Genomic DNA, 25,543 nt, shown 5'->3' on the forward strand with positions numbered 1-25,543 from the left:
CCTACATTTACATACCCCGCCAGCCTCGCCTGGTCGGTCTACAGAAACCCGTCCACAGTCACCTTTATGGGTGGTAGGAAGAAGAACAAGCAACCAACTTAGGCATGCCTAATTACAAGATGCGTCACTCGAGTAGCGCACCCTCGTCGGCGGCCGCGATGGATGAGGCCCGTTCTCGCCGACTCGGCACAGTCCACGCGCTATTAGACGGCTACGGGAGCCTCTCTGTACCACAGCTTCTCGGAACGACGTCGCTAGATTTTCATCACCAAGTACTACCTGAGAGCCTAGGAATGGCACCGCGAAATAGAGAATCGTTTGCACAGCACGCAGCGGGAATATTCAGCATATTCGACGAATTCAGGATGATCCCGAAGTCTATCGCAGACGACGGACCGGGGAATATGGCGGTAGTCCACGCACGGATGCAAGGGATACTTAAGGGAGGAGCTGGCGAATGGGTGAACGAGTGTGTCATGATGATCCATCTATCGCCCGACGGGAGTCAAGTGGTCCGGATCACGGAGTTTGTGGACAGCGCCAAAGCCCTGGAGATGGCACGGAAGCATGCACCCGACAACTTCGGTTGTAATAGTTCGGAGTCAAGTCGTGGTGGTAGTGGTGAAAAGGGGGAGAAACAAGGAAGAGAGGACAACAAGACCAACTCTAAGTCGATGACGCTATTACTTGGATTGGTATTGGCTCAATTTATTGTTTTAATATTGTTATTATATTTAGGTCAAGGGGTGATCTTTTAAGGATATTGGGGGAGTCCGAGACTTCCAATATGCCTCGAATGAAGGCGTTTTTGAGGCACCGTTAAGTTTGCCATGTTCACATATTGTACTCATAGTTCGGTCTTCTAAAGTCATCATATATGCCAAGGTATATTCTAAGGTTTAATCAAATACATAATGTCTAATTGCTCATGTCTATCACAATATTTATGTTTTCGTACTCTGTGTATACACCAGATCCACCGTAAGTGATGCACAAGTAATGTTCGATTGGGTAGTTCCCTAGGTAAATAAAAGCTACAAACGAAGGACCAATTCGTTGAAAACAATATAGTGTACAAGAATCTCCGCCTATCCTCCCCTTCGTTCAAATATCACGTCCCTGGACGAATGCTATTCTATTTAATACACGGCGAAAGAGTGTAATGTAGGTGGTATCGTGAAGTGGGTACCTTTGGTACTTAAAGGCAGCTCTTATGTAGGTCGTGCAAGCTACAGTTCACAGCGTATCGAGCTCGACAATAGCTCCCCTCGATAATCGTAGATCGTCTCGAAAGCTGAAAAAACATGCTCGTTCCCCCTGCATAAGCTAGATCTAATGCCGCCTCAACAGCTGAAATAGCGCGAGAGAACCGGCGACGACAGGGGTAATGAGGCGCACTGTATTGAATTTAATCCACTTGCGAGCGTATGTCTCAGCTTGTTTAGGGTCGACCTTCCCCTTGGGCTCTCGTAGGGCGTCGATCTTCTCGTTGATCGGCTGCATATTCGCAGCGGAATGTACAACTGTAACGAGGTGACAGAATGCTGCGACCGCATACGGCTTCCAATCGCCTAGAACACCATTAGGCCCTTGGGATGAGGCTACCCATGATGTGTAGGCATAACCAAAAATGCCGAGGGTACTGATGGGCCGGAAGAAGTTATTGCCTACGACCCAGAATACGGGCCACTGTCGACCCAGCAACCGGGCGCGAGAGGCATGTTCAGGTGAAGACGGCGATGGGAAATCCACTAGCAAAGCGGGAACTCCCATGAATGATTGGGTGATGGCATTTCCTAGATGCATCAAGATATGTTTAGTTACTGTACATGACCATTTCGGATTCCATCTTAGTTCAATGCAGTTTAATTCCATCCGGATTGGTATTTATTTCAAGTTCATATTTTCATATTTGGTATTTGACTCACCGAATAAGATGAAGGAAAATGCAACAGTAGTTCCAAGAACGGCTTCGGGAGAGACGGCAGCCATGTTGATCAATTAATTATCGTGATGTCTCGAATATTTTGCTTTTTTTTCCTTCCGTTTCTGGTGTAAGTGGAGATAGACGATGATATCATATGGTGATATTTTTAAGATTGTGGCTTTTTTTTATTTGGTTTCACGATCTACTGTAGAATTGATGATTTTATATGTTGTGTTGTTAAGCCAAGTTGGTATCTACAATTAATTGTCAAGGTAAGAAATTTTGGCTTCATAATCAGAATTTCTCGCGTTTGTCGGAACTTCTTTTTTTTTTGTTTCGTCGTTCGATTCGTAGTTAGGGAATTCGCCGTGGTCGTATGACGGACTGACAAACGAAACGCTCCTTCTACGGACTAACAAATACTACGTAATTAATCATCTACCTAGACAAACTAACACCTTAGAAAAGATTCATTAGTCGAATTCTTTGTGTGTGATTAAGAATAATTAGAATTAAGGTAGGACATTGGCGTAGGGCGATGCTTATCGTAGCGCAAACTTAAACTCTCTCGGTACCGAAAATACAATAAAATACAATGGATTACAATGGATTACCCATAGGATTTTAAGGAGTGCCGAAGCTTGCGTCGGTGGACACGTCAATTTTTAGCGACTGTTACGGCGGTTAGGAGCTAATGCCGCCGCTGAATTACACATGAATGCCCGTGATCCTCCCCCAACCTAGCATCCTATCGGTCATTATAATGACCGTTGTTCCGTCTGTACCCCCTATTAAAAGAACACCAATAAACATTGAGAGATGACCAACTCCTTCACCAATTCGAAGACGTAAGCAAATATGTTTTAGTCGAACTGATGTTATATCATTATCTAATCAAGGTATTATTTCATGTTGATATCATCGGCTTGACCGGGGTTGAAATGGAAAGATTAGGGATGTCAATGTACGTGCACAGGCAATATTAAACTGGATGGCGGATGGCTTCGTCTTTGTATATTTATTCAAAAATGAAGGCTTGACTGAATAGTATAGCGAGTAAGTATGTAGATAGTAAAAGTAAATGAATAATAGTAAATCCAACGAGTACCCCAATGATGCCATCCGTAAGTGATTCTCTAAATGGTAGTAAGTAGTAGATATGCAATGACCGTAACTCTCAAAACATCTACATTTCAATATTCAATTCCTTTCCTCTCCCGACTTATACGCCAAGCACTCCATCTCTTTGTCATGTTGGATGTTGCTTCATGCCAAAAATTTACACGATTTCTATCTTTTCTTTGGTCCCAGTTGCGGCTTTGAGGAATTCCTCCTTTTCTTGGATATATTTCGCTTCAGACTCAGCCCAAAGTCGAAGTGCTTCTTCTTTTCGAGCTTGACTTCTAGGCTCAAAAGCCATTTCGAATGGATCTGGCTTAATAATCAATAGGGAATTTGACTTGTCATGTGGTACAGGTAAATCATTCCCCGTGATCGGATCTTTCTTCGGTTTGAGATTGAAACACCAGCTCAGCGCACCGCATGCCACTACGAGCTCGTCTTGCGTGAGCGTCTGTCCTAAACATTGACGCTGACCCCAACCAAACGAGGTCATGCCTTTAATGGTTGGATACGTGCTGAGTGGCTCTTGATAAGTAGGCCACTCAGGTTTCAACCAGCGCTCGGGCCGGAAATTTTCTGGGTCGGGATACTTGTCAGGATTACGAAGGAATGCCCTATTGCTACTTAGTCTTCGTGGTTTTCTCATTAAAAGGATAACAGTTCACAAACCAGTCAAGGGGAAGAATTCTCGTTCCCTTCGGAAGAAAATATCCTTGAAATTCATCGTCGGCTTCCATTTCATGTGCGACTCCTTAATTGAAAAGATTAGCTATTGTATCGCCGTCGCCACGTCGCGTTTAAAGAACTCACCAGTGGGTACGTTCGGCCTCCATCGCATCGTCTCTTTAATGCATGCTCGGAGAATAGGTAGTCGCGGTGTATCGTCTAAAGTCGGCATCCGTCCTTCGCACACCTCGTCGACCTCCTTTTGTACCGCCGCTTGCCATTCCGGATGATGTATCATCGATATTAACCAGTATGATAACGGACCGGCTACTGTGAAGATACCCACCAGGGCCATCATCCCTATCGCAGAGGAAGCTTCATAGTCGCCAGAGAGATTCGACCGTTTCTCTCCTTTCTCAAGATATTTACGAGTAACGCAAGACCTTTGCACACCTTGAAGAAACTTGTTGCGCGTGTTTAATAGGCGTTCCATCCACCACGCCTGTTGATCATCGTGTCTCTTGCGTTCGGCAGTTTTCCAGGGATTGATGATCATAGGTAAGTGCCAAAGTGGCGTCAGAACATTGGTGATTGGTCCGGCCGGGGACATCTGTCTCAAAAGACCCTTCGCACTTATCGTGCACTCTTCGCTGATAGTGAGGTCATCCCATGTCAACTGACACATAATCTTGGATGCCATATCTTCTAAGGAATTCGCAAAATCGTCGGGGTTTTCCATCAACCGGACGAGCCAGCGCTTCGCTTCATGGTACATCACACCATAGTAGTGAGCGTTAGAGGCGTCAGTTAGATGGGAATGCGTAAATCGGCGCTGTCTTGCCCAGTATTCTAGCGCGCATATTACTCAGTAACGGAAAAGAGGTACAATTTGGGCTATAAGATGACCACTCACGGTTTCTTCCCATGAGAGGGAGATACTCCATCGATCCGTATGTACTCTTCGAGTCGAATAGAGATCTGACCATCGGTCTATCCGAGTTGAATTTCGCGCGCTTCACCAAGAGTTCTTCCGCTACCTTCTCGTCCGAGACGACGAGGAACTTAGCGCCGAGCATCTCCGTGAAGAAAAAGCCGTTCGTTCGGCCATACTTGTCAGCCCATTCCTTGAATTTCAGCCACATGAACTGAATAGGGACATCATGTATGCGCCCTATGTATGGAAGTAAGGTCGGTCCCGGAGGTTTACGAGTGTTGTTAATCTCTTTGAACGACCTGAATAGGTGGAAAGCCGCGAAGCCGACGAGGGCGGCGCAGAGTATCGCCGCTGTAAACAGTTGCATGATCAACTGCTACAAGAAAGAGGGAGATGAATTCGTGTATACGGGGAGGTCAAGGAGAGGCGTAAGAAATTAGCTGCGGAACGGAGAAACGAGAGCGCATTCCGGGTCGAAAAGGAAAAGTATCGCAGGGCTGTCACACGATTTAAACTACCTACAGTAGGACCAGTCCAACTGATGATACGACTAATTACGGTAACTACTCTCGAAGGAGGGGAATAGATGATAATAGGCAGATAACAATGAAGGTCCTTCTCGGCTTTCAAGGGCGGTGGTGCGATATTGTCGAGCCTTGGCCGGGCGTCCCCTTCTCGGTCTCACATCAAAGTCTCGCCGGGCATTAGATTCCTTATCGCAGCTAGCCATGCTTGCGTATTTATGCTTTTTAGGTTCATATTTTTCTAATGATATCTACATTTGTATAATGTATGTATGTATGTATGTACGTAGGTAGCGTGGGAGAAAAAAAATAGTACTTCTAGGAATGCTCTCAGGTCCGAAACAACGTTTACAGTATAGCTTGGGATCATCAGGGATACATTGCCCTATTTGGTAGAGGTACTAATGAAACCAGGACGGGAAGAATCGATAGGGTAGAACGCCACCTGCATATGTCCCAGATTACCTATACGAAGTAGTTAGGCACATGTCCGGACAAGTAATTAGGTAAGTCCGGGACAGGTTAAGGCTTCTCAAGGAAATGAAGATATCATCAAGGCGTCAATGTTGTGTCACTGGATTCGGCCTCAACTTATATGTCTCGCGATTGTTACAAAATAACATAACCTCTTGAATTGGTGTGTTAAATAATCTCTTCAAACTACCTAGTTATTGATCTATATTGAATAATTCTCAAGATAAATCTCAACGGTAGTTTCAGGATCGTTGTCGATCGAACTCTGTCGCCGAGATGTAGCAGATTGGGTAGGACTACAGCAGATGGGTAGGCAAGCAAGGCATGTACCTACTATGTAAGGTAAACTAGTAAGCATCTACAAGATGCGGTATGAAAAGCTGAAATGCGCGTGGGCACGTTCACTCGGACTATTGGTATGTTGCATACCTTCCCGCATGTCCAAATCGTACATACGCATCTAACCAAGGACGCATGCATAAAATCGCAGATGGAAATTTTTAGAGACCTACAGCGAAGAGGTAGGGTAGCCCTCGTGGTGGTATGCCGCTGATCCCGGTCGCGTGTCGTTGTCGACCCGTCTCTCATGCCTTGAGCCGCTTCGAAGGACGGTACTGAATTGGGTAAGCAACACAGTCAAGGCTTCTCATAACCGTAAAAAAGGTACTGTACATTCTCAGCCCAATAGGTAGGGACGTTTATGTCCTGCATATCTATGGCGCCGAAGGGTGAGACAAGTGAGACCTCCCCGTCGGTCGTTCTCCACCATACCTCCACCATACCTCCAGCTCATCCCCCCCCCCCCCCCCCTTGCTAGCAATATCGATTTATCAAGATGAATAAAACTGACCGGGCTGTCGGCTTCGCGGGCTAAATCCCCGATTCCCTAGATCTATATATATGACTGCATCGATACTAGTAGGCAGTAGGATGTTTGATAAGCCCGATATATCCGATACAAGTTTAATTGCCCTTGTTATGACTTATCATGACTGAAATGGGTATGATGATTAGATATCCCCATTCACCGGTAGGATTCCTAGCATGATGTATGACGATATACCTGGCCGCGTATCGAGCACAGACGAGGTAAGAATTGGGGTACCGGAAACGTTAAACTGGAATGGGCCAATAATATGTGCTGATGTGAATGTGGATTAGTGGGCGGTAGACTCGTTCGGCCCCGAGGAGGATCGTAAGGTTGGCCAGATACGCCTCAGCCGCTGCAAAGACGGCAGAGTTAGACGACCGAATGGCATTAAAAACATTCTGTGTATCCCTCATGTCACACCCGGTATTCCGGTACGACTAGTCTTCCCGCTTCTTTATATTTTGGGTAACGTAGTGTTTACATCGAATACGTCCTAGTTCGCCCTGCTTTATTTATCCCGTTGGAGCGTTTATTATTTTTGCTTATTTCCAAGTCCAGTTCCTGGGAGACTTTAGTTCATAGTTCAGCTACCAACAGGATCCAATAAGCCAGCCGAAATTTATGAGATGGGTTCCGTTCAAGACGCAGACTGTAAGCCCGTAGGGTCGTACCCGCCATCGGGCATCGATGTCCTCATCGTCGGCACCGGACTTGCAGGCCTAACAGCCTCGATCGAATGCGTGCGGAAAGGACACAACGTGCGCATAATCGAACGCCACCAAGATATTAATACTGCAGGTATGTTATGTGGCTGACTTAGCGCGGCAGGAGGGCGTCAAAGAAAATGTCACCGTGCGGAGTCTCATAGAAAATACAGCACAAACACTGTACTTCCTAGCCAATCGCATAGTCTGTTTAGCACACTTCACGGTGACATCTTTTATGACGCCCTTCTGCGCGGGCGCCTCCTGTAATATGCTAAGGATGTGTCTCTGCATTTAGGAGATATGTACTTTATGGGGCACAGTGCCACCAAGTTCTTCCGGCATTGGCCTGAGCTATCGAGAGAGTATGAGATGATATCCATGAATAATGCCTGGATCGAGACTTTCAAACATAGCGGGGAGCGCGTGATCGCGCCCCTGAAGGTCTCGGATCGACTACGACAAGCAGGTATGGACCCGAACACGCCGCCAGGAGCCTTTCAAATGCGACCACTCATTTATCGGATGTACCTGAACGAAGTCCAGAGACAAGGAATTAAGATCCAATTCGACCAGCGAGTCGTCGACTATTATGAGGACGAGGAACGCCAAAAAGCCGGCGTAGTAACTGACAAAGGCGTCCGGTTTGAGGCCGACGTTGTGATTGCAGCGGATGGTGTAGGTTCTAAAGGGCAGAAACTAGTAGGTGGGCAAGTTAAAGCGATCAGTGCAGGGAGGGCTATGTGGCGAGCAGCTTTCCCCATGCACCACTTAGATAAGAACCCCGAGCTCAAGAAGTTCTTGCAGATGGGTGGGCAGAATGGCGATGAGCCAATGGTTAGGACATGGCTTGGGTAGGTGGCGCTTTCTATTGCATTAAGTCCCTGAGACTACATATGCAGTGCACCGTTCGGCTAACGATTTTATCCAATTAGTCCGGGATCGTATGCGATGGTGCTAATTCGTCGCGAGACTTGTGTGTGGATTATGAACCACGATGTGAGTATCACCGATGTATTATGTCCAAACTCCGAGTGCTGGTGCTGACCCAAGGGCAGGTATTTGGGTCCGAAGAGGAGAATTGGAATCATACGGTTGGGTCAGACGATGTCCTAAATAACATGGACAGAGGGCTAGGTCCATTTCCCTGGGACTCAAGGATCAAGGAACTTGTGAAATTGACGCCACCCAACACCATTGTCAATTTTGAGCTGTTTTGGCGCGATCCACAGCCGTCTTGGACTTCCCCAGGCGCCCGCGTAGTTCTCATCGGAGATGCAGCTCATTCTTTCTTACCAGCATCTGGCAACGGCGCAACGCAGGCGATTGAAGATGCCGTCACAGTGGCTACCTGCCTTCAGCTCGCAGGTAAGGAGAATGTACCAGAGGCAATTCGGACGCATGTGCGCTTCCGCTTCATCCGTTGCTCTTGCGCGCAAAAAATGGGTTTCCAAAACGCCGAGCGCCTGCAGCATACCGACTGGCAAAAGGTCAAGGTTGACCCGAAATTGGCGCAACCCAAGCTTCCAAGATGGATCTGGAAGCATGACCCCGAGCAGTACGCATATGAGAATTATGCGAAGATGGTCGACACCATTAGAAAAGGTATCCCATTTGATCAGGTCGATACGGTGCCACCAAACTATCCCCCTGGGTATAAGTACAAACCCTGGAGTATCGAGAGCATGCAGAAGGAAGTGGATGAGGCTACGGTTGATATGGGTTCTGGCGATTGGGATTAGATAAAAAGGATCTAACTTGGCGATCATGGAGCATACATGTGGGAATTTGTTTGGAGTCTTATATGGTATAAATCTCTTACTTCTTGGGTCCAGAACCCACTCATTGTACCAAGCATATTCGGGTACTAACTCTTTTTAGCATTCATGCATCTCACATTATTAGTTTTATTCCGCTTTGATTGCCATATTATATTGCTGTTATGAACTATGAACATCGGGTATAATTCGTATTGGATCCTACAGCGTGTGGCTGGCTGCGTGTAGCGTTTTCGTGGCAGGTTTACCCCTCTTCCTGCCCCTGGACGTTTATCGAACGGCGAAATCGACATCTATATCATCTCTCGTAGGAAGTTCCGATTATCTCCTATAAAATAATGGTTCGATTTATATTCCCTTTGTCTCCAGTATTTTTATCGATTTCTCTACTGCGTTGCCTTCTAATTAGGTAGAAGACTACCTAGGTACCTAAGTCTTAATTAGTATTAAATATCTCGTTCCACTTAACCATCAACGAGCTTTCTTACCTATCCGCCCATACGCAGGGTTAGTTGTTTGGTATAATTTTATACCTTATTATCAAATGCTTTATATTTCCCGGGGTAATCTTGCTATAGTGCGTCAGCTTATTGGCGATCAACCAAAGAGTTAATTTGAATGTGGCTTTGTATGTAAATCTTTAACAAATGCACGACAGAGTTAAGCCATTGAGGAAGTTGACTATGAAGAACACTGTGGCAATACAGTAGCGAACCCTGCTAGGCAACCGTGCCGTACTCACCAAAGACGGCTGAGAATGATCCTCTGCCAAGTCCCAAGCACAATCCAGGATTGTCATGAGTCTAATTGGTCTTGTTTAGGACGTTGAAGATAGAACATGAAGATCTTAGTGGCTGTGCTATGGGTCCCAACAACATTATCGAGGAATATAAACCACATCAATTTGGTCGTCTGAAGTCCATCTCGAGGTGTACTGAATAACCCATAACATTTTCATTCATTTACACCAAACATGTCATTAGAGAAGATTGAGATCCCCGTTCCGCGTCTTCGCCGACGAGCGGGCGGCATTACCCTCCTTATTAGTCTAGCCGTCGTTGTCGTATTGTCCGCAAAGATTCTGTACGAACACATATACATATTGAAATGGATAGAGCAACATGACGTGGGAAACACTGCTGGGTTCAAATTTTGGTCTTGGGGCAATGATCGGGTCGACCAGCTAGCTTGGTTGCCCCAGCTATTGTACCGAGGTCCTCACCACCAACTAGCTATTGCGGCATCCGCCGTAGGTATTGCTGCCAGTTTACTGGTATTTGGACTATTCTACGCCAGCGTTTCTCTCAAAAAGGTTGGTTTTTCTTCCAAAACGTGGGGATATGTGAGCTAACTTATGCGACAAGAACTTCGGACAGCACTGGATTCTTATCCTCATCTGGATTCCGACTCTCACCCTATTCACCACAGCACTCCTTTATAACTTTATCGAGCATGGGACTACAGGTCGCATCAATACGTGGACCTTATACCGGAAAGGTTCGCCCGACGCTTACAACGAGTACGTTCATGGGTGGTTAGACTTTGAGAGCTGGAGTTGTGGTCTTCGTGAAGCAACTTCATCCATTCAAAATGAGACGCTGCCGTGGAAGGATACCTGCTATCGGTCAGAACTCGGTCGATGGCTTCTCTTACCCGCTTGGTTTGCCATTTGCGGGGCGATTCTTGTTTCTTGGTTCGCGTTTCGCGGACTCCCTGGCTGGAGGGGTAACGATGTCGACGAGAATGAAGTTGAAGGCGATGAGGGTAGAGTTAGGCTCTTGTGAGTTCCGCTTTGATATCCTTTCTGGTGTATGCTTTGAAGCCAGATTGCGACTTATAAGCTGCCATGCCTCACCCTACGTAAACGATAGAGAAGGAGCGCAGAGGGGAAGGGTAAGAATACGGAAATACGGAACAGGCCTACTTTACCTAATGCGACCGAGAGATTAAGCCACTCCTCCAAACCATATGTATAAATCATACACATATTGTATGCCGCTCGTTTATTTGTAACTACTAAGCTTGACGAATTGAATCAATTATCTTTCATATATTTATATGGATTTCGGGATTATCCCATTAACTCCTAAGGTTTGATACCTAGTTTGTCAACATCGTTTATGCCCTCTATGCGTTCTCAACTCCTGGAGCAGCAGCAGCGAGTAGCTTTTCAAAGTCAGGTGTTCCTAAACCTGTGACAGGATCCCACCCAGCAGTAGCATTCCATCTCGCACCACTTCCAAAGGCGGAGTTACCCGAACAGCCACTGCCGTAACCTGATGTTATGTCGATCAATGCGGCACTGTTGTTGTACAGCCACGGGTTAAGGAATCCTAGGGGAGGTTGGCTCTGACTCTTTCGAGCAGCGTTCAGAAGAGCGACAACACCCGCAAAGACGGGACTGGAAGCGCTAGTTCCCGACAGCAAAGAGGATCTGCCCTTGTCGATAACAATGAAACGACTTCCTTGCGCGGCGACATCGGGGAAGCCTCGGTTAGATGCGTTGAAATAAGCCGAATAAGTACTGCCAATGGACTCGAGGTACGCACTGACGGCATCTGCTTGCCAAGCAGGTTGAGCGTGAAGCGAACTAAATCCACCGCTAGAGAAACTCACGGCCTGCTCGGGCTCAACGTTGTAAGTAGCTCCGACGGAAGTAACATATGGGCAACCGGCGGGGAATGAGGGTTGGAAGTAAGGTGCTTGGTCAGACTCCCTGATGCAAGAATCACCGGGACCAGAGTCACCCGACGAAAACAAAACGCTAACACCACGGGCGCCTAGTTGCATGAATAAGTTGCAGACTTTCAGTGCGTAGTCTGCCGGTACCGATTGCTCTTCCTCTCCATAGGAAGTAGAGAGTGTCTGCGGTAGAGCGGAATCTTCTTGGTCGAGTAGATAGGTCAAGAACTCCAAGTAAGGTTCGTTTGACGAGGGGCCAGGTTCATCGTGAGTAGGTTCGAGAGGTCTTGAAAATTGTTAGGTTAGCCAATTTCGAAGAAATAAAATATCGACGGTGATCATTTACTCACCCGCGACCGCCAGTGCTATACTCGAGGATTGGGACGGGGTTGCTGACAGCTAGGACATATTGCACGTCAAGATTCGCCTCGCCTATTCATATGTTTAGTACTATTTCCAATTGACAACTTGAGAGGAATGAATCGCAACATACCGCTGTCATCGCTGCTACCCTGGTCATCCAACCCTCCATTAACTAGTTCGACAGTAAAATTCTGGCCCGCAGCCTTTGATACATACTGAGTCTCAAAAGACTGAAGGTCCGAGTACCGAGCGTACTCCTCTAGGTAGGAGCTGAAGGCAACCAGGTTTCCCTCGGGTGATGCGGTATACTTGATGTTGTAAAGCGACTTAAGGCAATCGGGCGTGATCCTTGAAGGGTTGCAGTCAGCTGCATCAGTCGCGGCATTTATCTTGAGTGCTTCTTCCTCTTCAGGTTCGAGAACTTGCATCTCAAAGATGGTCGACCTCTTGGCGCCCAATTGACCAAAACGAGTGGTCGGTTGGATCAAATCGATATTCGTAGAGAGCTCATCGGGGACACTGTACGATAATGTCCGCAGTTTGGGACTGCCGCCCTTCTCATATTGGTACCAAGCGAAATCAGCATCAAGTAGATCGTTTGCTGTCTCAACGTTCGTGGTGAAAGTGATCCAATCGTTGTTCACCGAGGACTTGACGCCGCTCTTAGCCAGCCAATCGACAACAGACGAAACCGATTTCTCGGTTGGGGCCGTGTAAGCACGGACTTGATCACGCGACAAATGCAAGCCGTAGTTCGGATGACCAGGTGTAGAGACTTCAATCACTGCTTGTTCCAATGCCGCCGCGTGTTGTTGAGGAAGAGCGGCGCGCAAGGTAACAGTGTCATCGGGAGAAGCTTGACGAACTTCTGTCCAACCCTTAGGAACACGAGGAAGACTATCCATCACCTTGGCCGTAGCGGCCGAGGCGAATAAGAGGATGAGAGAGCGCATGTTGAAAAACCCCCTCGAGCTTACACAGATGTCCCTTTTTTCGCTTTGGTAATTGTTCCTTTCCCCCTCGCCAAATGAAGGTGAAGAACGAGCGAATCCCCTTTGTCTGCCTCGTGAGGGGGAGGTACGAGCAAATTAATAAATAAATACCGTAGTAGTAGTAAGTATACGATGACCCCTTACATATTGCAATTGCGTGCTATATTAGACCAACCGATCATACCGTTACATGGAGCCGAGACTCGAGGTATCTCCCAAGCATACCGGCTAAGCCGTAATCAAAGGCCCTGGCCATTTGGGATGCGTTGACTTGCCAAGTCCGGGGTGATCTCCCGCCCATCCTCTTAGATTGCTACCTCACCTAGACTCGATTCGGAAGGAGGGTGGTATTTGAGTTATGCGCTCTGGCTGTGATGACTTGATAAGCTAGTTGGTAAGAGAGATCTGATCTCATCCCCGGTGTAGGGCTCTCCGCAGGTAGGCATGATACGAGGTCCCTTTCGGAATGTGCTTCTCTGGGAGGGGCTAGTGTTGAGGGGTTTTTTACTGAGGGTAAACAGGCCCGGAACTGGGCGTTGCCAGAGAGGTCCAGACCCCGTTTTTTGGAGAAAGAATGCTGGTTCTACTTCGTATTTATTACTAGGCACACCTGGAATGATCCAGATACCCTAGCAACCATCAGATCTTGCATGAATCTAAGACAGGTGTATACAACCTTATCTCTATAATGATGGATGGTATGTGTGCTAATAACAATTCAAAAGTGCCTCGTTAGTTATTCTTAATTCATGATTCGTCGGTTTCAACGTCGTAGAGGTAGCGCACGCTCCTAACTTAATTTCGTCTGTCAATAAATGAGCAATTTTAGCAGAGCATCGGTGTCGTCCCATTTGTCGAAAATATACATAGAAGCCTGGGATGTACCTAAAGACATATATCCGCTTAGAACAAAGTAGTTACTTGTAACCCTCACGTATCTAATGTGGAACACGCCTATAGCTGCTATGTAAATGTCACCCTAGGTTAGCTTCCTTGTAGAGCTTGGATTATGGCAAGTGACCTATATTCTCATAGGATATTACCATATTCATCCATCTTTCCAATGACTCCCTCAAATAATTGCGGAAGAATCTCAGAGGCATCCCCTTGGAAAAAGAAATCCCTTGGAGTAAGCCCTCTTGACGAGTCAGCGTCGGGGTTTACTACTACGACAATTGCACCTTTGTCTCGAGCTTTGAATGTATATCCAGCAGCTGGATATACAGAAGCTGCCGTACCAACTACTAGCATGATATCGATCCGTTCTTGGTCAACCCAATCATTGACTTCACTAAGCATTTCCCCGTCTAGTGACTCTGTGAACCAGACCACGCCTGGCCTAAGTAGGCCCGTTTTGCAATTGGGACAGTGAGGTATATCTTCGGTCTTGACTGATGGTACTGGGACGTTCGGGTCGAGCAAAGGAAGCGTTTGATGGGAGGGGTAGTCTTCGGCAGCTGGAGCGAGAGCTGGGCAGACGGGATCGCTTAGGTTGTTTCGGTCGATATAACCGCACTCGTTGAAGCATTTGTTATCGAGGAGACTCCCATGGAGAAGTCTCAACTTGGATTCAGGATGGCCAGCACGAGGCGAGAGGCCTTATATTATTAGTATCGTAGACATATTTACCCTTATCTCATATTAGGAACGCACCGTCAACGTTCTGTGTCAAACACAGGAAATTGTCTTTTTTCTTGGCCAGTTCCGCAAGAGCATAATGTCCACGGTTTGGTTTCGCCTTCAGAGCCAGGTGTCTACGCCAGGCATAGAAAAACCAGACGAGAACAGGATCTCTCTGGAACGCTTTGGGGGTCGCAAGGGAAGTTGGATCATAATTACGCCATAGGCCACCCGCGCCGCGAAAGGTAGGCAATCCCGAGGCAGCAGATAGACCAGCACCACAAAGGGCTAAGATGCGATTGCTCGAGTTTAAGAGGTTCTTGAATTCGTCGATAGAAGTTTTTGCTGCCATCATGAATACCTAGGTAGGTATGGGAATTGGACAACGAAGATTAAAAAGGGATGACAGGAAGTAAAATTGGAAACGATTATTACAAAACAATCAAAAATTCATCATAGAATAAAGAGCATAAATGAAGAATTATATACTAGAAGACTGTAGAAGCCTAGCAAGAACATATTGTCTGCCTTACTCTAGGTAGACAGCAGTCTGCCTCGATTGCGACCTTGGGAAATAAATTGTTGTTAGTTCTGAGTTTTCTCAATTCCGAATGGATGCGACCGACGAAATCAACTACCCCACGCTAACGCCTGTAACAACCTTGGAACCTTTTCCAGAACCAACATACGTAATTGCGGGGTTCAATTAGCGGATGAAGCCGCCTAACTAGTGCCGTAGCCACGCTAGCGATGATGCCCTAAACACCTAGACTAAATCCATTTCATACAACATTTTATTTAACTCAACTCAACTCAACTCAATTCAATATTCTATTTCTTATATATAAATTGGTTAAAATATCAGAATAAACATTATCTTATACGTCTAAATGAGACTTGAATGCTTCATATCTCTTTCCAACAGCAGTACCATTTCCTACTCCCGTGTCGGAATAAATCGATAACGTATCCGTCGAGTTGCTATAATCCACACCACATCTTTCGGAGAAGCCTTGAAACATATCTACTCGTTCCTGAAGATACTGCTCAAACCCAGCCCTCGAACAAGTTGTACCTGGCCCGTCGGCACAATTCGGCAAAGGTTGAGGAGCACTGTTGACAAGAACTCGATAATAATCACCATCCTCGTAACCATAACTGTCCGAACAGTTCAATCTTTCGATGGCGAGGTTGCTTAGGAACGGCAACACATGCGAACTCTTCCACGCGCGTCGGTAGTTGATTCGATCCAAAGGCATGGTATCATTGATAGCTGCTTCGCTTCCACCAAAATCGGAATTGTTGAATAAGCCCATGGCGACAAAAACCATAGGCGGCAGTTCGCGATGGGTAAAACTAACAAACACATCGTGTTGGTCGGTCGACTCTCCCAATAAGATATTCGCTGAAGCGTTGAACCAAGGCAGTCCCACGACGCCGGAGATCTGGTTGCCATATCCCACATTATAGTGGTACATAACATCGGCCGTATATTCCCACCCTAGCCAATCGTCCGGTGTGAACAAATCCAAGTCACAAAATGGAGAGCTACCCCGGATTACAGATTCGTAGCCGCATAGCTCCATCATACCATAAACGTCGTTAGCCGTGAAGTTGAATCCAGGCGCTAATGCATTCAATCTCGCGGTGATAGGTTTGGTGAACTTTTCAAGATAAACAGCGGACTGATCACTGCCGAATGATGACGAATAAGCTGGGCAGCTCTTGTAAGGTGTGAGACTATTCGCGCCGGCTTCTTCCGACTCGTAAATACTGACTACATTAATTCCATTCTCATCCAACTCTAGACCTCGTGCGAATGACTGTGCTGACTTTACAGTTCTTTCAGCAGACGAGGTCCAGATACGGGATGGCAGCTTGAGATTGGGATATCGGAATGAGAGTGTAACGCCGAGTTGCGCGGCTTCTAATCTACCAACGCGAGTCAACAGCTCTTGTTCGGCGTCTGTCAATGGAACCGTCCAACCATCAAGGAAACTTAAGGCTGGAATCTTGGTCCAGTCTATAGCCGTGTTGTTTTCCAGCTTGGACACAAAAGGGTCAATATATTCCTCATAATCGTAGTCATTGGCATAAATTGCGGCATGACGAGATAAATATACTGCTCGCGACGCCGTACAACCTTGAGGAGTCGCTGGTGATGCTGACGGATCTTGTGGCTCGAAGTAGGGCGCTACACCGCCAAGATGTTCTAAGGGATTAAAATTATATGTGGAATAAAGCGATGAAGCAGAACATGGTTGGAGCACGGGAAGAACGAATGCAGCGAGCTGAACTAGCTCTTTAACGAATGTCGACACCATTATATCGTGGTCAGGCTATGCAACACCGATGGGGAAACGGATAGTAAAAAAAATAATATTATTCCAGGTGAGGAAGAATCTCTATTTTATGTATCCCCCAAACTACCCCCAGGTTCCGGTATATTGATCTACAAAGCCAGGCCTCTGGAAATGACGATGGGTGATGAAGGACGCTCGTTGACATGGATACACGAAGCCGGTAAATTGTGGATCTTAGCGTCATTGAGCATGCACTAGCCGTAGCTGATGGATGCAGCGGCCACTAAGAACAAGCTCAAGTTTATTTCTCCACACCGCTGTGCCCCGTTCCTGGTGCCCATCAAGTTATTCAGCTACGTTACAGTAAAAGGCCTTGTTACAAATTGACATTAATTTGAAGGCATCACACAGTCACAGCTGTTTCATCGTAATCAATCAGAGTCTTACATGTACTTACCAACTGTGTGAGATACATGTAGTGTACCGAAATCCTCACCCCTTAGCATCATCCACCATTCAAATCGCAGACCATACCTCTTGTTTCCACGGATTTGTGCGAGTCAATTCGTCTCGGTCTACCAATGCCATCTGCAATACATTAAATATCATCACATCCTATTAATCAGCAGGTAAAATAAGGACCATTGAATTGGATCCTGGCTCACTGATCATGGGTATCTTGAATAGGTATGTACCCACGTACCTAGGTATCTTTCAGGGGTGTCACGTGATTACAGGCGATAGCCACATAGTTGTTGAGTTAGCATTGCTAATCCTATATAGAGCATGAATTCATTGTTCGTGTAGTAGTAGACAATTCATATAGTCTTTCTGGGCTGTATCTCTACACGTTTTACTGGCCATAACTTTCTGACCGCGGTCCCTCATCACATGAGAGCTATACCACCCAAGCCCTCTCAATTAAGACTATGTGGCCATATATGTATTCTAGATCTCCACACGCTCTTCTAGCTGATATTCACATGGTATAAGCATTGCCGTGCCAGGAGTCAGGTGATATGCATATATGAGTGAGACCCCAATCTTCAACCGCACTCTTTGCTATGAGATCAACGGTAGAACTATAGAATGCCCATATCATTATAAAAAGTCTCAGGCAACCTCTTGAATGATAGTTTCTCCCCTTGTGTCCCTTAGATACCTAGGTATTTGCGAAATTCGAGGACGTCAAAAGGGCAGTTTGTATGAAATGTTCAGCGACTATCTTCTTCCTACAATGTCTCACGCATCACCCGTTGTCAAATGACATTACCCATGTTATAAAAGAGGAAACAGAAAGGTTTTTGGGGTGGACATTCGATGTGGGAATGATTTAAACCCTTAAAAAACTGCCCTTTGTACTGCGCTCCGGCTATTTTTAAACCTCTCTTTGTGTATCTGGGGGATACTTAGGCCTGTGTACCCCTTTTGAAATACAAGTACCTAAGTAGATATTATTATATTATATATATATTAATGTTTTTTTAAAAAAAAAATGTTATCTTTTTACATTTGTAAAAACTCTACCTATTTGTCACAAACCAACAAGCGACCATCTTGAGGACCTAAAGGAAGTGGAGCGCCACGAACCAATCACGGCTAAACCACGGCATACACATGATCTAAGTGATCTAATTGATCTAATCGTATGGATAGATCAGTTACATTAATCAGATTACGACAACCTCAGATACTAGGAAGAGAGGAAGGAGGAATAATTATATAACCACAAGCATTTCCTATGTATCTAGTCACTCTTTCATAGCTCTTCAGTTATCAATCTAAGACTATTCTCTCAGGGACCGACAGATATAGTGAGAGGACTCCAAGCCTCTCTGACGAACAGGACTTACTTAACCATTTGACCTATTACTGATATTGTTACCTTCAAATCAAGACACCCCGGATTAGCCAATCGAGCAACGGCTATACCCCACCAGGATATAGGTTCGTCACACTACTTATATTATGTATTTTTTAAATTTATTTATTTTTTACGGCTATGTATATTCCTATTCGGAATCTTCTCTTTACAATAGAGTCCGGAGACCTGTGGACAAATGGCAGGTCAGTTCTTTCATTAGAATCATCCCTCTTACGATTACTAATATATACTAGTTATCTAGCTTGGCTAGGGCTACATGTAATTCATCTGGCTTTTGAAAATTGTAACATGGGGTGGGTCAATATACGGTCCTATCCAACGCCTGATAGTTTTTGAGCTTCTAACCCAGATAATCAAACGTACCTTACCTGAGGTGGTTTAGACGTGTGATCGCTTACTATATGTACAGGAAACTTCTACTATACATTTTTATTACCTTCTTAACTCTCTCGATATTACAGATATCGTGGATAAAAAACGAGAGCCGATTTATCTGCATGCCTTTGCTATTCGAGTTGTTCACATTACTCGTCGTCGGTTTCGATAGAAGGTTGTGTCGATACCGAACCAGAACAGAACTTTTAGCCGCATGTCGTGATTCCGGACGAATTATCTCACAAATTGTTGAATGGGTTTTTGATGTTTTACGCGAATTTACTATCGGTCTACTCTTAGGCTGTACGGATTGGAAGGGAACAAACTGCAAAGTTTATGCAACGGAGGCGGTTTAATAAAGCTGCGCTCATGGGATAAAGATTACCATTTAATTTTCCAGTGTCTAGGCTGCTAGGCTTGGGAAATGGTCACGATACTAAAGATATCAAGACTCCATGAAATTCTATATGGCTTTAGTACACAGAGAAAAGATGGGTAGAGTATCACCATCTTCTATGGCTCGACTTGGGACTAGTTTCGCAACTAAGCCATCACCTTCATTACCTACTAAGACGTGGACCCTTCTCTATTAATTCGCAAACCGTTCCCAATTTTACAGCAATCTCAAATACACAGTCAATATATATATGTAAATGTCTTTCCCTCAACTACTAAGTGTTTTACAATCGAGTGCCAATTATAATGTAGGAAGTGCCTAATAGCGAGAACGGGAGTGTGAGAGGTCATATGTCTTCGTATTGTGGGTTTAAATGTATTTCTGGGCGGCGTAACTAGGTAGATTAGATATATTAAGGCTTGGAATTGATTTGGGGTTTTTTAAGTTATTTATTAATCTATGGAAAGTGAGTCGTCGCCGCCGCCCTCCCCCTTTGGGAGCACAATGTGGTGTGTCACGTACGAAGCGATACATCTTGGGAAGTATCGGGAGGACCCCTTATCGCCGCTACAAGGATAAAGAGGCTACTTGTGTGTATGTATACGATAATTGCCGTAGCAGTTACATGCGATCTCTTCGCGCAACAACAGAGTTGATAACCCCGCTATCGGAAGAATCCAACAAAAGAAACCAAAGGAAACGGAATAGCGCCATTAATCAAACTGCGACAAGCCCCTATGCTCTCGTCGGTAATATGGTTCGTCACTCGACCTTCTGCTGTCGCGGGTGTCGACTATACGGCGTCTGTCACGCTCGCGCCGGCCGTCATAGGGCTGTTCGGTCCAACCAGTGTCCAAGTACATGCTTCGACCGTCGGGCCTCCTTACTATTACTTCATCTCTTATCTCAACCCGGGGTTGCCGTCGGTGTCGCATCTCTCGATCCCCATGTCCAGCACTCCGAGGCCTTCCTCGACTCTCCCTATCTCTATGTTTATCTCCGTGCATAACATGTTTGACCTCTTCCTTGGCTTCTTGCGCCCATGATTCCTTCTCTCCATATAGGATACCCTTTGGCCAATATTTGGAAGCCGCTAACGAAGCGGCTCCAACAACGCCAAGGAAGACCAACGAGGTTTTGAGTACGTCCTTACCGCTGTCGGAATGAGCTGGCGAAGACGCGCGTAGGGGAAAAGGTTTTGAATGTGTAGAGAGACTCCTACGGCGGGAGCGAGTTGGGGAGGGTGAGCGGGCACGCGAAGTTGGAGATACAGAGGGAGATGTATAACGGGGCATTGTGAGTTGTAATAGAGAAAGGCAACGAAGATACCGAAGTAATTTCCTCGACTTCAATGATCAATTGTCGAGAACGCTATGAAAAGGAGAGGTTCACAACCAAGGTAGGCGAACCTGTGGGCATTTTACCTAGAAACTTGGTTATGAGGAGGTGGGTATATAGCTACTGGGGAATCTCCACAAGATGATGTAGGAGGCGAGCTAACGCTTGGTTTCCGCCAGGCTTTGATGGTGGGAAGCACGAATTTGGATCAGCTAACACAGAACCAGATCATTGGTTAATGGCAACCAGAAAATCCAGGTTTGCAAGATAATTAACGCGTATGGTTCGATATTGTAAAACGCCCTAGAGTCGTTGTAGAAGATTCAATGCCAGGGTTGAGGAACAAACCAGGGACCTAACTAGCTACATGCAAGGGTAGCTAGCTAAAGACGCCCTGTGACGGTTCAGATAAGCTTTCGGAAGTACCTTAGCGGTTGCTCATATCTATCGTGAACAACGTTAGCCGGATCAGATATGTGGTTCGTTTGATTGGAACAAATGGGAATATCATTATGTACCACGACATTTTCGGTATGTTGTGCGAGGTACATAAGCATGGTATGTGTGAAGATCAACTACGATACGAACAGCACAGGTAAATGGTTCAGATATCCGATTAGAAGGTCGCTAAGCTCGGAAGATGCAAATAGTGTATGGGCTGCTCAGTGGTGTATGTGTAGAAGGTTGGGGAGTAAGGGCATACAATCGAGATCCACTGAATATCAACTAAGGTTGTCCAACGATGACAGTTAGTTTAGGTGCTTTACCCGCTTACGGTAAGCCGTAGAGAAGCCCCGGAGTTGTTAAGTTGCGGAAGCCGAACAAAGTCGAAATTGTTCTGCGACCATAGTCGTTCCACTCTCAATTCGACAACCATTTTTCATTGTACGCTCTCCCATACCTCATGGGTGGGTGAATGTAGCCAATTGAGATGTAAAATAGGATTAAGTAGGAGTGTGGTGTGTTTTTTATGACGTTGAGAAACAAGTTTGAGCAGTTGGTATGTAACATTGTTGAAGTGCTCATCAATGTATATGTGCACTTACTTGCTTATATGTATACGATCACTGTAGATGCATCATTGATGCGGGGGATTGTTCAAAGCAGTGGTATGCATAAGTACGTCATGTTGGAGCCGACACGCGATTGGTGCCCCGCAGTTTTCCACTATACAACCTTTCAGGGACCGTTTGACGCGACTCCGCCTACACGTTTTCTTAGCTACTTGACGCGCCTAACAATTACTAGATTAACTTTCCAAGGTTAAGCTTATCATCGAACGATATCGCATTTCCATGTGATCCTGCACTCCTAACAAAAACAACAACATAATACTCGTTGCTACAATGCCTTGCTTTAATTGAATACGAACACAATGGAATCTTCCCCAGCGCCAGGAAGGCCCTTTGACCCATCTAAACCTTTCGATGGTCTAGTACTTTGCTGTACAAATATCGAAGCAGATTTACGTGTAAGTCGGCTTTTTTTTTTTTTTTTTTTATTTAATTACACTTAACAACTACAAGACCTCGAATGAAAATACATTTACTAATTATTACTATTTTCTTGTTTAGACGGAAATTGCCCAACGAACTGTCGACCTAGGCGGAATTCACAAGTACGATCTTACCCCCGACGTCACCCATTTAATTGTTGGAGACTACGACACTGCCAAGTATCGCCATGTCGCGAGAGAAAGACCCGATATTAAGCCCATGGCCGCAGGATGGGTTGATGCTATAAGTGAATTATGGCGAGAAGACGTAGAATTCGACTTTGCTGCTTTGGAAGAAACTTGGAGATTAAAAACATTTGAGACAGGAGGCGGCAACCCTAAGAGTTCCGACGAAGCACAACGGGAGAGGACAAGGCTAACATGTTGCTTGACTGGCTTTGAGGATAGTAGGTCATCTGTTTAACCAATGTGGTTTTAACTGGAGAGGCTAACAAGCGAAGATGAAACTCGTACCATGATCGAAAGCAAGGTTAAATCGAACGGCGGCGAATATATCGGCGATCTCTCCAGGCGCGTCACTCACCTCATCGTATGCAAACCCGAAGGGAAGAAATATGTAGCCGCACGTAAGTGGGGGATAAGGACCGTCTCTATCGAATGGTTACACGACAGCCTCGAACGAGGTATGATTCTCCACGAGGAATGTTACGATCCGACTCTACCCGCAGCAGAACGAGGAAAAGGAGCTTGGATAAGAAGAGATATCAGGCGAGGGGGTTCGCTGGGTAAACGTCTGCGCGATGGGACATCAGCTCCCCCAGCTGATGACGGTAGGAGGAAGTTGAGGAAAACAGCAAGCATGAAACTCACAAACCGAAGAGACAATCTTTGGGGTGATATCCTCGTCAATCAATCATCTACCGATCTATCCAAGCCAGCTACCACCATTACCACCCTTACCGCCTCCGATGTACGACCCAATAGCGTGCCTCCCACCGACAACCCGAATACGTCCACCATCGAGAACCAACAACTCCCACAACCAAGCGATCAAATCCAAGCTGACCACGGCGTTTTCTCCTCTTGTCGCTTTTATGTGCACGGTTTCCCGAAAAAGAAACAAGAAATTGTACAGCATCATATTTCATCCCATGAAGGACATATTTCACAGTCGATCGAAGACGCTGCCTCATCTACTCACCACGAACCGTTAGACCGACGTTATCTAATTGTCCCGCAATCATCGCAGCCCGACTCACATCCGGAACTCCCTGAAGGAATGCATATTGTTACCGAATTCTATATCGAACGATGTGTCCATAATAAGACACTTTTCAATCCGAATGAACACGTGCTTGGCCAGCCATTTCCACAATTCCCTATTGACGGGTTTGCTGAATTGTTAATATGCACAGCCGGGTTTATGAACGAGCAATTAAATCAAGTACAAAAGGCAGTGATCCAACTTGGCGCAAGATATTCAGAACGGCTCAATTCGCAATGCTCCTTATTAGTTTGCCCTTCTCTCGCAAACGTAAGGAAACAAAAATTGAATTTTTCCGTGTCATCCAACGTCCCGGTGGTTGAAGCAGACTGGCTTTGGCAGTGCATTACGACAGGCTGTTTCGCACCATGGGACAAGTTCCTCTTCAAAGAAATCCCCCAAAATGATGTCGCGAACCGCGGGATCCGCCAAAGCAAGAAAGATAAAATTGCAAGGTCAAAGTCGGAACCTGTGCCAAGAAAGGAACCCAACCCAGATTCTACAACATCGGCTATGAAGCATGGTATCGATACGACTGCATTTGATGACGATTTACCAGTGCAAAATGGAACCACCGTCCAAGAACAGGAAACTAGCGAATCCAACTACGAGACCGCCCCTACTGTTCAAGCAAAAGACACGAATATCGAATCTACGACCGCTTCAGCACCTCTCTCAGAAAAGACCCCTAACGCATTAAATAAATCACCATCACCACAAAAGCCAGATTCAGCGCCAAGGAAATTAAAGCGTTTCCCGACAGGGGGCGAAATAGGGGATTCCGAAAGTGGCGATGATTCGGATACTCCTGGCCGAATTGACAAACAAATTAACAGTGCTAATGACGATGAAAAGGAACAAAGACTACAAGCTGAACGCACCAAGGCAGCTGAACGCCAGGAGATGTCGAGGCGATTGAATTCTCTCATGTCTCGCGACGAAGCAGCTCAGGACGGTGATGGTATGAAGCCTCAATCTGTATCACGTCAACAACGTCGGAGGCGCGAAATTCTCGGTCGCGCAGCTAGTAATGTTTCGACAGCGTCAAGCGCGAGTGCGGAATCGCAGACACATATGAGTAGTTCTAAGTCTAATCCTAGGAGGACCGAGTCCATGGCTTCTCGCTTGGACTCTGTCAAAACTCATACTAGCGGTCTAGGGCTTCTAGATGAGATGATGACGGAACATGGCGATGGTGACCAAATAATGGCGAATGGCGATAGTCCTCCTCGAGCTACACAATTGGAGTATGATAACTCCGAGGCCAAGAAGCATCGTGCTGCGGTTGTGGATCGTATGATGGCCGATAGCAAGAAAGATGATTTAAAGGGTCATAGGCAAAGTCAGGAAAAAGCCAATTCGACAAATCTCAAGGATGACTTGGCGCCGAATGGTACTACGCAGAAGGCTTCCACAAAGAGGGTCATGAGGCGACGATAATGATATTATGCATTCCCCTACGGAGTCAACATGAGTTAAATTATAGGGATAAAACTAGGCAAAAGGAAAGGTTAGATACATACGACTTGGGGGAATTGCATCAAGGTACCAAACCCAGTGTTGAATATTAATTAAATATGTCAGAATATAAATAGGATGCCCAGTATATGAAGGTCTAGCTTGACAGAGTGAAGTAGAATAGTATGTTCTATTAGAAGCATAGATTCAAGGACGGGTCAACGCAATGGAAATAATCCTTGTGTTATTTCACTTCCTATCCTACAAGAATGTATTCGCTAAAATTACAGGGTATCGCTAATCTCGTGGCTAAGTCATAATCGTGATCGCTACTTTGCTTCGTCCAGCTCTGCAAACTCCCTTGTTCTACCATTAATCTGACACTCGTCAAACTACAATGAAAGGTAACA

At 45.8% G+C, this 25,543-nt stretch overlaps 11 protein-coding genes across 11 annotated transcripts; 5 read left to right on the forward strand and 6 right to left on the reverse strand.

Annotated features, from left to right (window-relative positions):
- Positions 1–119: 119 nt before the first annotated feature.
- Positions 120–758, forward strand: F4822DRAFT_423585 (uncharacterized protein; the record flags this gene model as incomplete). The annotated part of the gene is made up of 1 exon (XM_051460001.1): positions 120–758. One exon carries the CDS (start codon positions 120–122, stop codon positions 756–758), a length of 639 nt encoding a protein of 212 aa, XP_051318895.1.
- Positions 759–915: 157 nt separating this feature from the next.
- On the reverse strand, positions 916–2,493 carry F4822DRAFT_383614 (uncharacterized protein). The gene is made up of 2 exons (XM_051456447.1): positions 1,929–2,493; positions 916–1,796 (listed from the first exon to the last, which is right to left on the reverse strand). The coding sequence occupies exons 1-2, from the start codon at positions 1,990–1,992 to the stop codon at positions 1,333–1,335; spliced, it is 528 nt and encodes a 175-aa protein (XP_051318896.1). The 5' UTR covers positions 1,993–2,493; the 3' UTR covers positions 916–1,332.
- A 713-nt stretch (positions 2,494–3,206) lies between these two features.
- Positions 3,207–5,679, reverse strand: F4822DRAFT_439331 (cytochrome P450; the record flags this gene model as incomplete). The annotated part of the gene is made up of 4 exons (XM_051462630.1): positions 4,629–5,679; positions 3,860–4,564; positions 3,719–3,800; positions 3,207–3,663 (listed from the first exon to the last, which is right to left on the reverse strand). Exons 1-4 carry the CDS (start codon positions 5,014–5,016, stop codon positions 3,207–3,209), a joined length of 1,632 nt encoding a protein of 543 aa, XP_051318897.1. The 5' UTR covers positions 5,017–5,679.
- Positions 5,680–7,144: 1,465 nt separating this feature from the next.
- On the forward strand, positions 7,145–8,964 carry F4822DRAFT_435548 (FAD/NAD(P)-binding domain-containing protein; the record flags this gene model as incomplete). Its single annotated transcript, XM_051462212.1, has 4 exons — positions 7,145–7,316; positions 7,521–8,076; positions 8,158–8,221; positions 8,281–8,964. The coding sequence occupies 4 exons, from the start codon at positions 7,145–7,147 to the stop codon at positions 8,962–8,964; spliced, it is 1,476 nt and encodes a 491-aa protein (XP_051318898.1).
- Positions 8,965–9,349: 385 nt separating this feature from the next.
- On the forward strand, positions 9,350–10,956 carry F4822DRAFT_840 (uncharacterized protein). The gene is made up of 3 exons (XM_051464058.1): positions 9,350–9,507; positions 9,822–10,312; positions 10,365–10,956. The coding sequence occupies exons 2-3, from the start codon at positions 9,974–9,976 to the stop codon at positions 10,782–10,784; spliced, it is 759 nt and encodes a 252-aa protein (XP_051318899.1). The 5' UTR covers positions 9,350–9,507; positions 9,822–9,973; the 3' UTR covers positions 10,785–10,956.
- Positions 10,957–11,029: 73 nt separating this feature from the next.
- F4822DRAFT_383627 (tripeptidyl-peptidase) lies at positions 11,030–13,693 on the reverse strand. The gene is made up of 3 exons (XM_051456448.1): positions 12,176–13,693; positions 12,033–12,114; positions 11,030–11,968 (listed from the first exon to the last, which is right to left on the reverse strand). Exons 1-3 carry the CDS (start codon positions 12,996–12,998, stop codon positions 11,128–11,130), a joined length of 1,746 nt encoding a protein of 581 aa, XP_051318900.1. The 5' UTR covers positions 12,999–13,693; the 3' UTR covers positions 11,030–11,127.
- On the reverse strand, positions 13,683–15,243 carry F4822DRAFT_383630 (DHS-like NAD/FAD-binding domain-containing protein). The gene is made up of 2 exons (XM_051456449.1): positions 14,691–15,243; positions 13,683–14,635 (listed from the first exon to the last, which is right to left on the reverse strand). The coding sequence occupies exons 1-2, from the start codon at positions 15,010–15,012 to the stop codon at positions 14,067–14,069; spliced, it is 891 nt and encodes a 296-aa protein (XP_051318901.1). The 5' UTR covers positions 15,013–15,243; the 3' UTR covers positions 13,683–14,066.
- Positions 15,244–15,535: 292 nt separating this feature from the next.
- On the reverse strand, positions 15,536–16,981 carry F4822DRAFT_423592 (histidine acid phosphatase; the record flags this gene model as incomplete). The annotated part of the gene is made up of 1 exon (XM_051460002.1): positions 15,536–16,981. The coding sequence occupies one exon, from the start codon at positions 16,979–16,981 to the stop codon at positions 15,536–15,538; it is 1,446 nt and encodes a 481-aa protein (XP_051318902.1).
- A 1,673-nt stretch (positions 16,982–18,654) lies between these two features.
- F4822DRAFT_383633 (uncharacterized protein) lies at positions 18,655–19,858 on the forward strand. Its single transcript, XM_051456450.1, has 3 exons — positions 18,655–19,027; positions 19,079–19,138; positions 19,255–19,858. The coding sequence occupies exons 1-3, from the start codon at positions 18,963–18,965 to the stop codon at positions 19,574–19,576; spliced, it is 447 nt and encodes a 148-aa protein (XP_051318903.1). The 5' UTR covers positions 18,655–18,962; the 3' UTR covers positions 19,577–19,858.
- A 382-nt stretch (positions 19,859–20,240) lies between these two features.
- Positions 20,241–21,289, reverse strand: F4822DRAFT_1146 (uncharacterized protein). The gene has a single exon (XM_051452515.1). The coding sequence runs from the start codon at positions 20,910–20,912 to the stop codon at positions 20,331–20,333; it is 582 nt and encodes a 193-aa protein (XP_051318904.1). The 5' UTR covers positions 20,913–21,289; the 3' UTR covers positions 20,241–20,330.
- A 1,041-nt stretch (positions 21,290–22,330) lies between these two features.
- Positions 22,331–25,115, forward strand: F4822DRAFT_423594 (BRCT domain-containing protein; the record flags this gene model as incomplete). The annotated part of the gene is made up of 3 exons (XM_051460003.1): positions 22,331–22,426; positions 22,530–22,857; positions 22,912–25,115. 3 exons carry the CDS (start codon positions 22,331–22,333, stop codon positions 25,113–25,115), a joined length of 2,628 nt encoding a protein of 875 aa, XP_051318905.1.
- Between the last annotated feature and the right edge of the window lie 428 nt (positions 25,116–25,543).

Source organism: Hypoxylon trugodes, assembly GCF_022578975.1.
Source record: "Hypoxylon trugodes strain CBS 135444 unplaced genomic scaffold F4822scaffold_1, whole genome shotgun sequence".
In the NCBI taxonomy this organism is placed as follows: Eukaryota; Fungi; Ascomycota; class Sordariomycetes; order Xylariales; family Hypoxylaceae; genus Hypoxylon; species Hypoxylon trugodes.

Coding starts and splice junctions, on each gene's coding strand:
- F4822DRAFT_383614 (XM_051456447.1), bottom strand. CDS start 1,992: ATGGCTGCCGTCTCTCCCGAAGCCGTTCTTGGAACTACTGTTGCATTT. Junction 1,797..1,928: donor ATTTTCCTTCATCTTATTCG/GTGAGTCAAATA, acceptor TGATGCATCTAG/GAAATGCCATCACCCAATCA.
- F4822DRAFT_840 (XM_051464058.1), top strand. CDS start 9,974: ATGTCATTAGAGAAGATTGAGATCCCCGTTCCGCGTCTTCGCCGACGA. Junction 10,313..10,364: donor CCAGCGTTTCTCTCAAAAAG/GTTGGTTTTTCT, acceptor TTATGCGACAAG/AACTTCGGACAGCACTGGAT.
- F4822DRAFT_383627 (XM_051456448.1), bottom strand. CDS start 12,998: ATGCGCTCTCTCATCCTCTTATTCGCCTCGGCCGCTACGGCCAAGGTG. Junction 12,115..12,175: donor GGGTAGCAGCGATGACAGCG/GTATGTTGCGAT, acceptor ACATATGAATAG/GCGAGGCGAATCTTGACGTG. Junction 11,969..12,032: donor TATAGCACTGGCGGTCGCGG/GTGAGTAAATGA, acceptor ACAATTTTCAAG/ACCTCTCGAACCTACTCACG.
- F4822DRAFT_383630 (XM_051456449.1), bottom strand. CDS start 15,012: ATGATGGCAGCAAAAACTTCTATCGACGAATTCAAGAACCTCTTAAAC. Junction 14,636..14,690: donor TTTGACACAGAACGTTGACG/GTGCGTTCCTAA, acceptor TAATAATATAAG/GCCTCTCGCCTCGTGCTGGC.
- F4822DRAFT_383633 (XM_051456450.1), top strand. CDS start 18,963: ATGTATATTCCTATTCGGAATCTTCTCTTTACAATAGAGTCCGGAGAC. Junction 19,028..19,078: donor GACCTGTGGACAAATGGCAG/GTCAGTTCTTTC, acceptor AATATATACTAG/TTATCTAGCTTGGCTAGGGC. Junction 19,139..19,254: donor TTTGAAAATTGTAACATGGG/GTGGGTCAATAT, acceptor CTATATGTACAG/GAAACTTCTACTATACATTT.
- F4822DRAFT_1146 (XM_051452515.1), bottom strand. CDS start 20,912: ATGCCCCGTTATACATCTCCCTCTGTATCTCCAACTTCGCGTGCCCGC.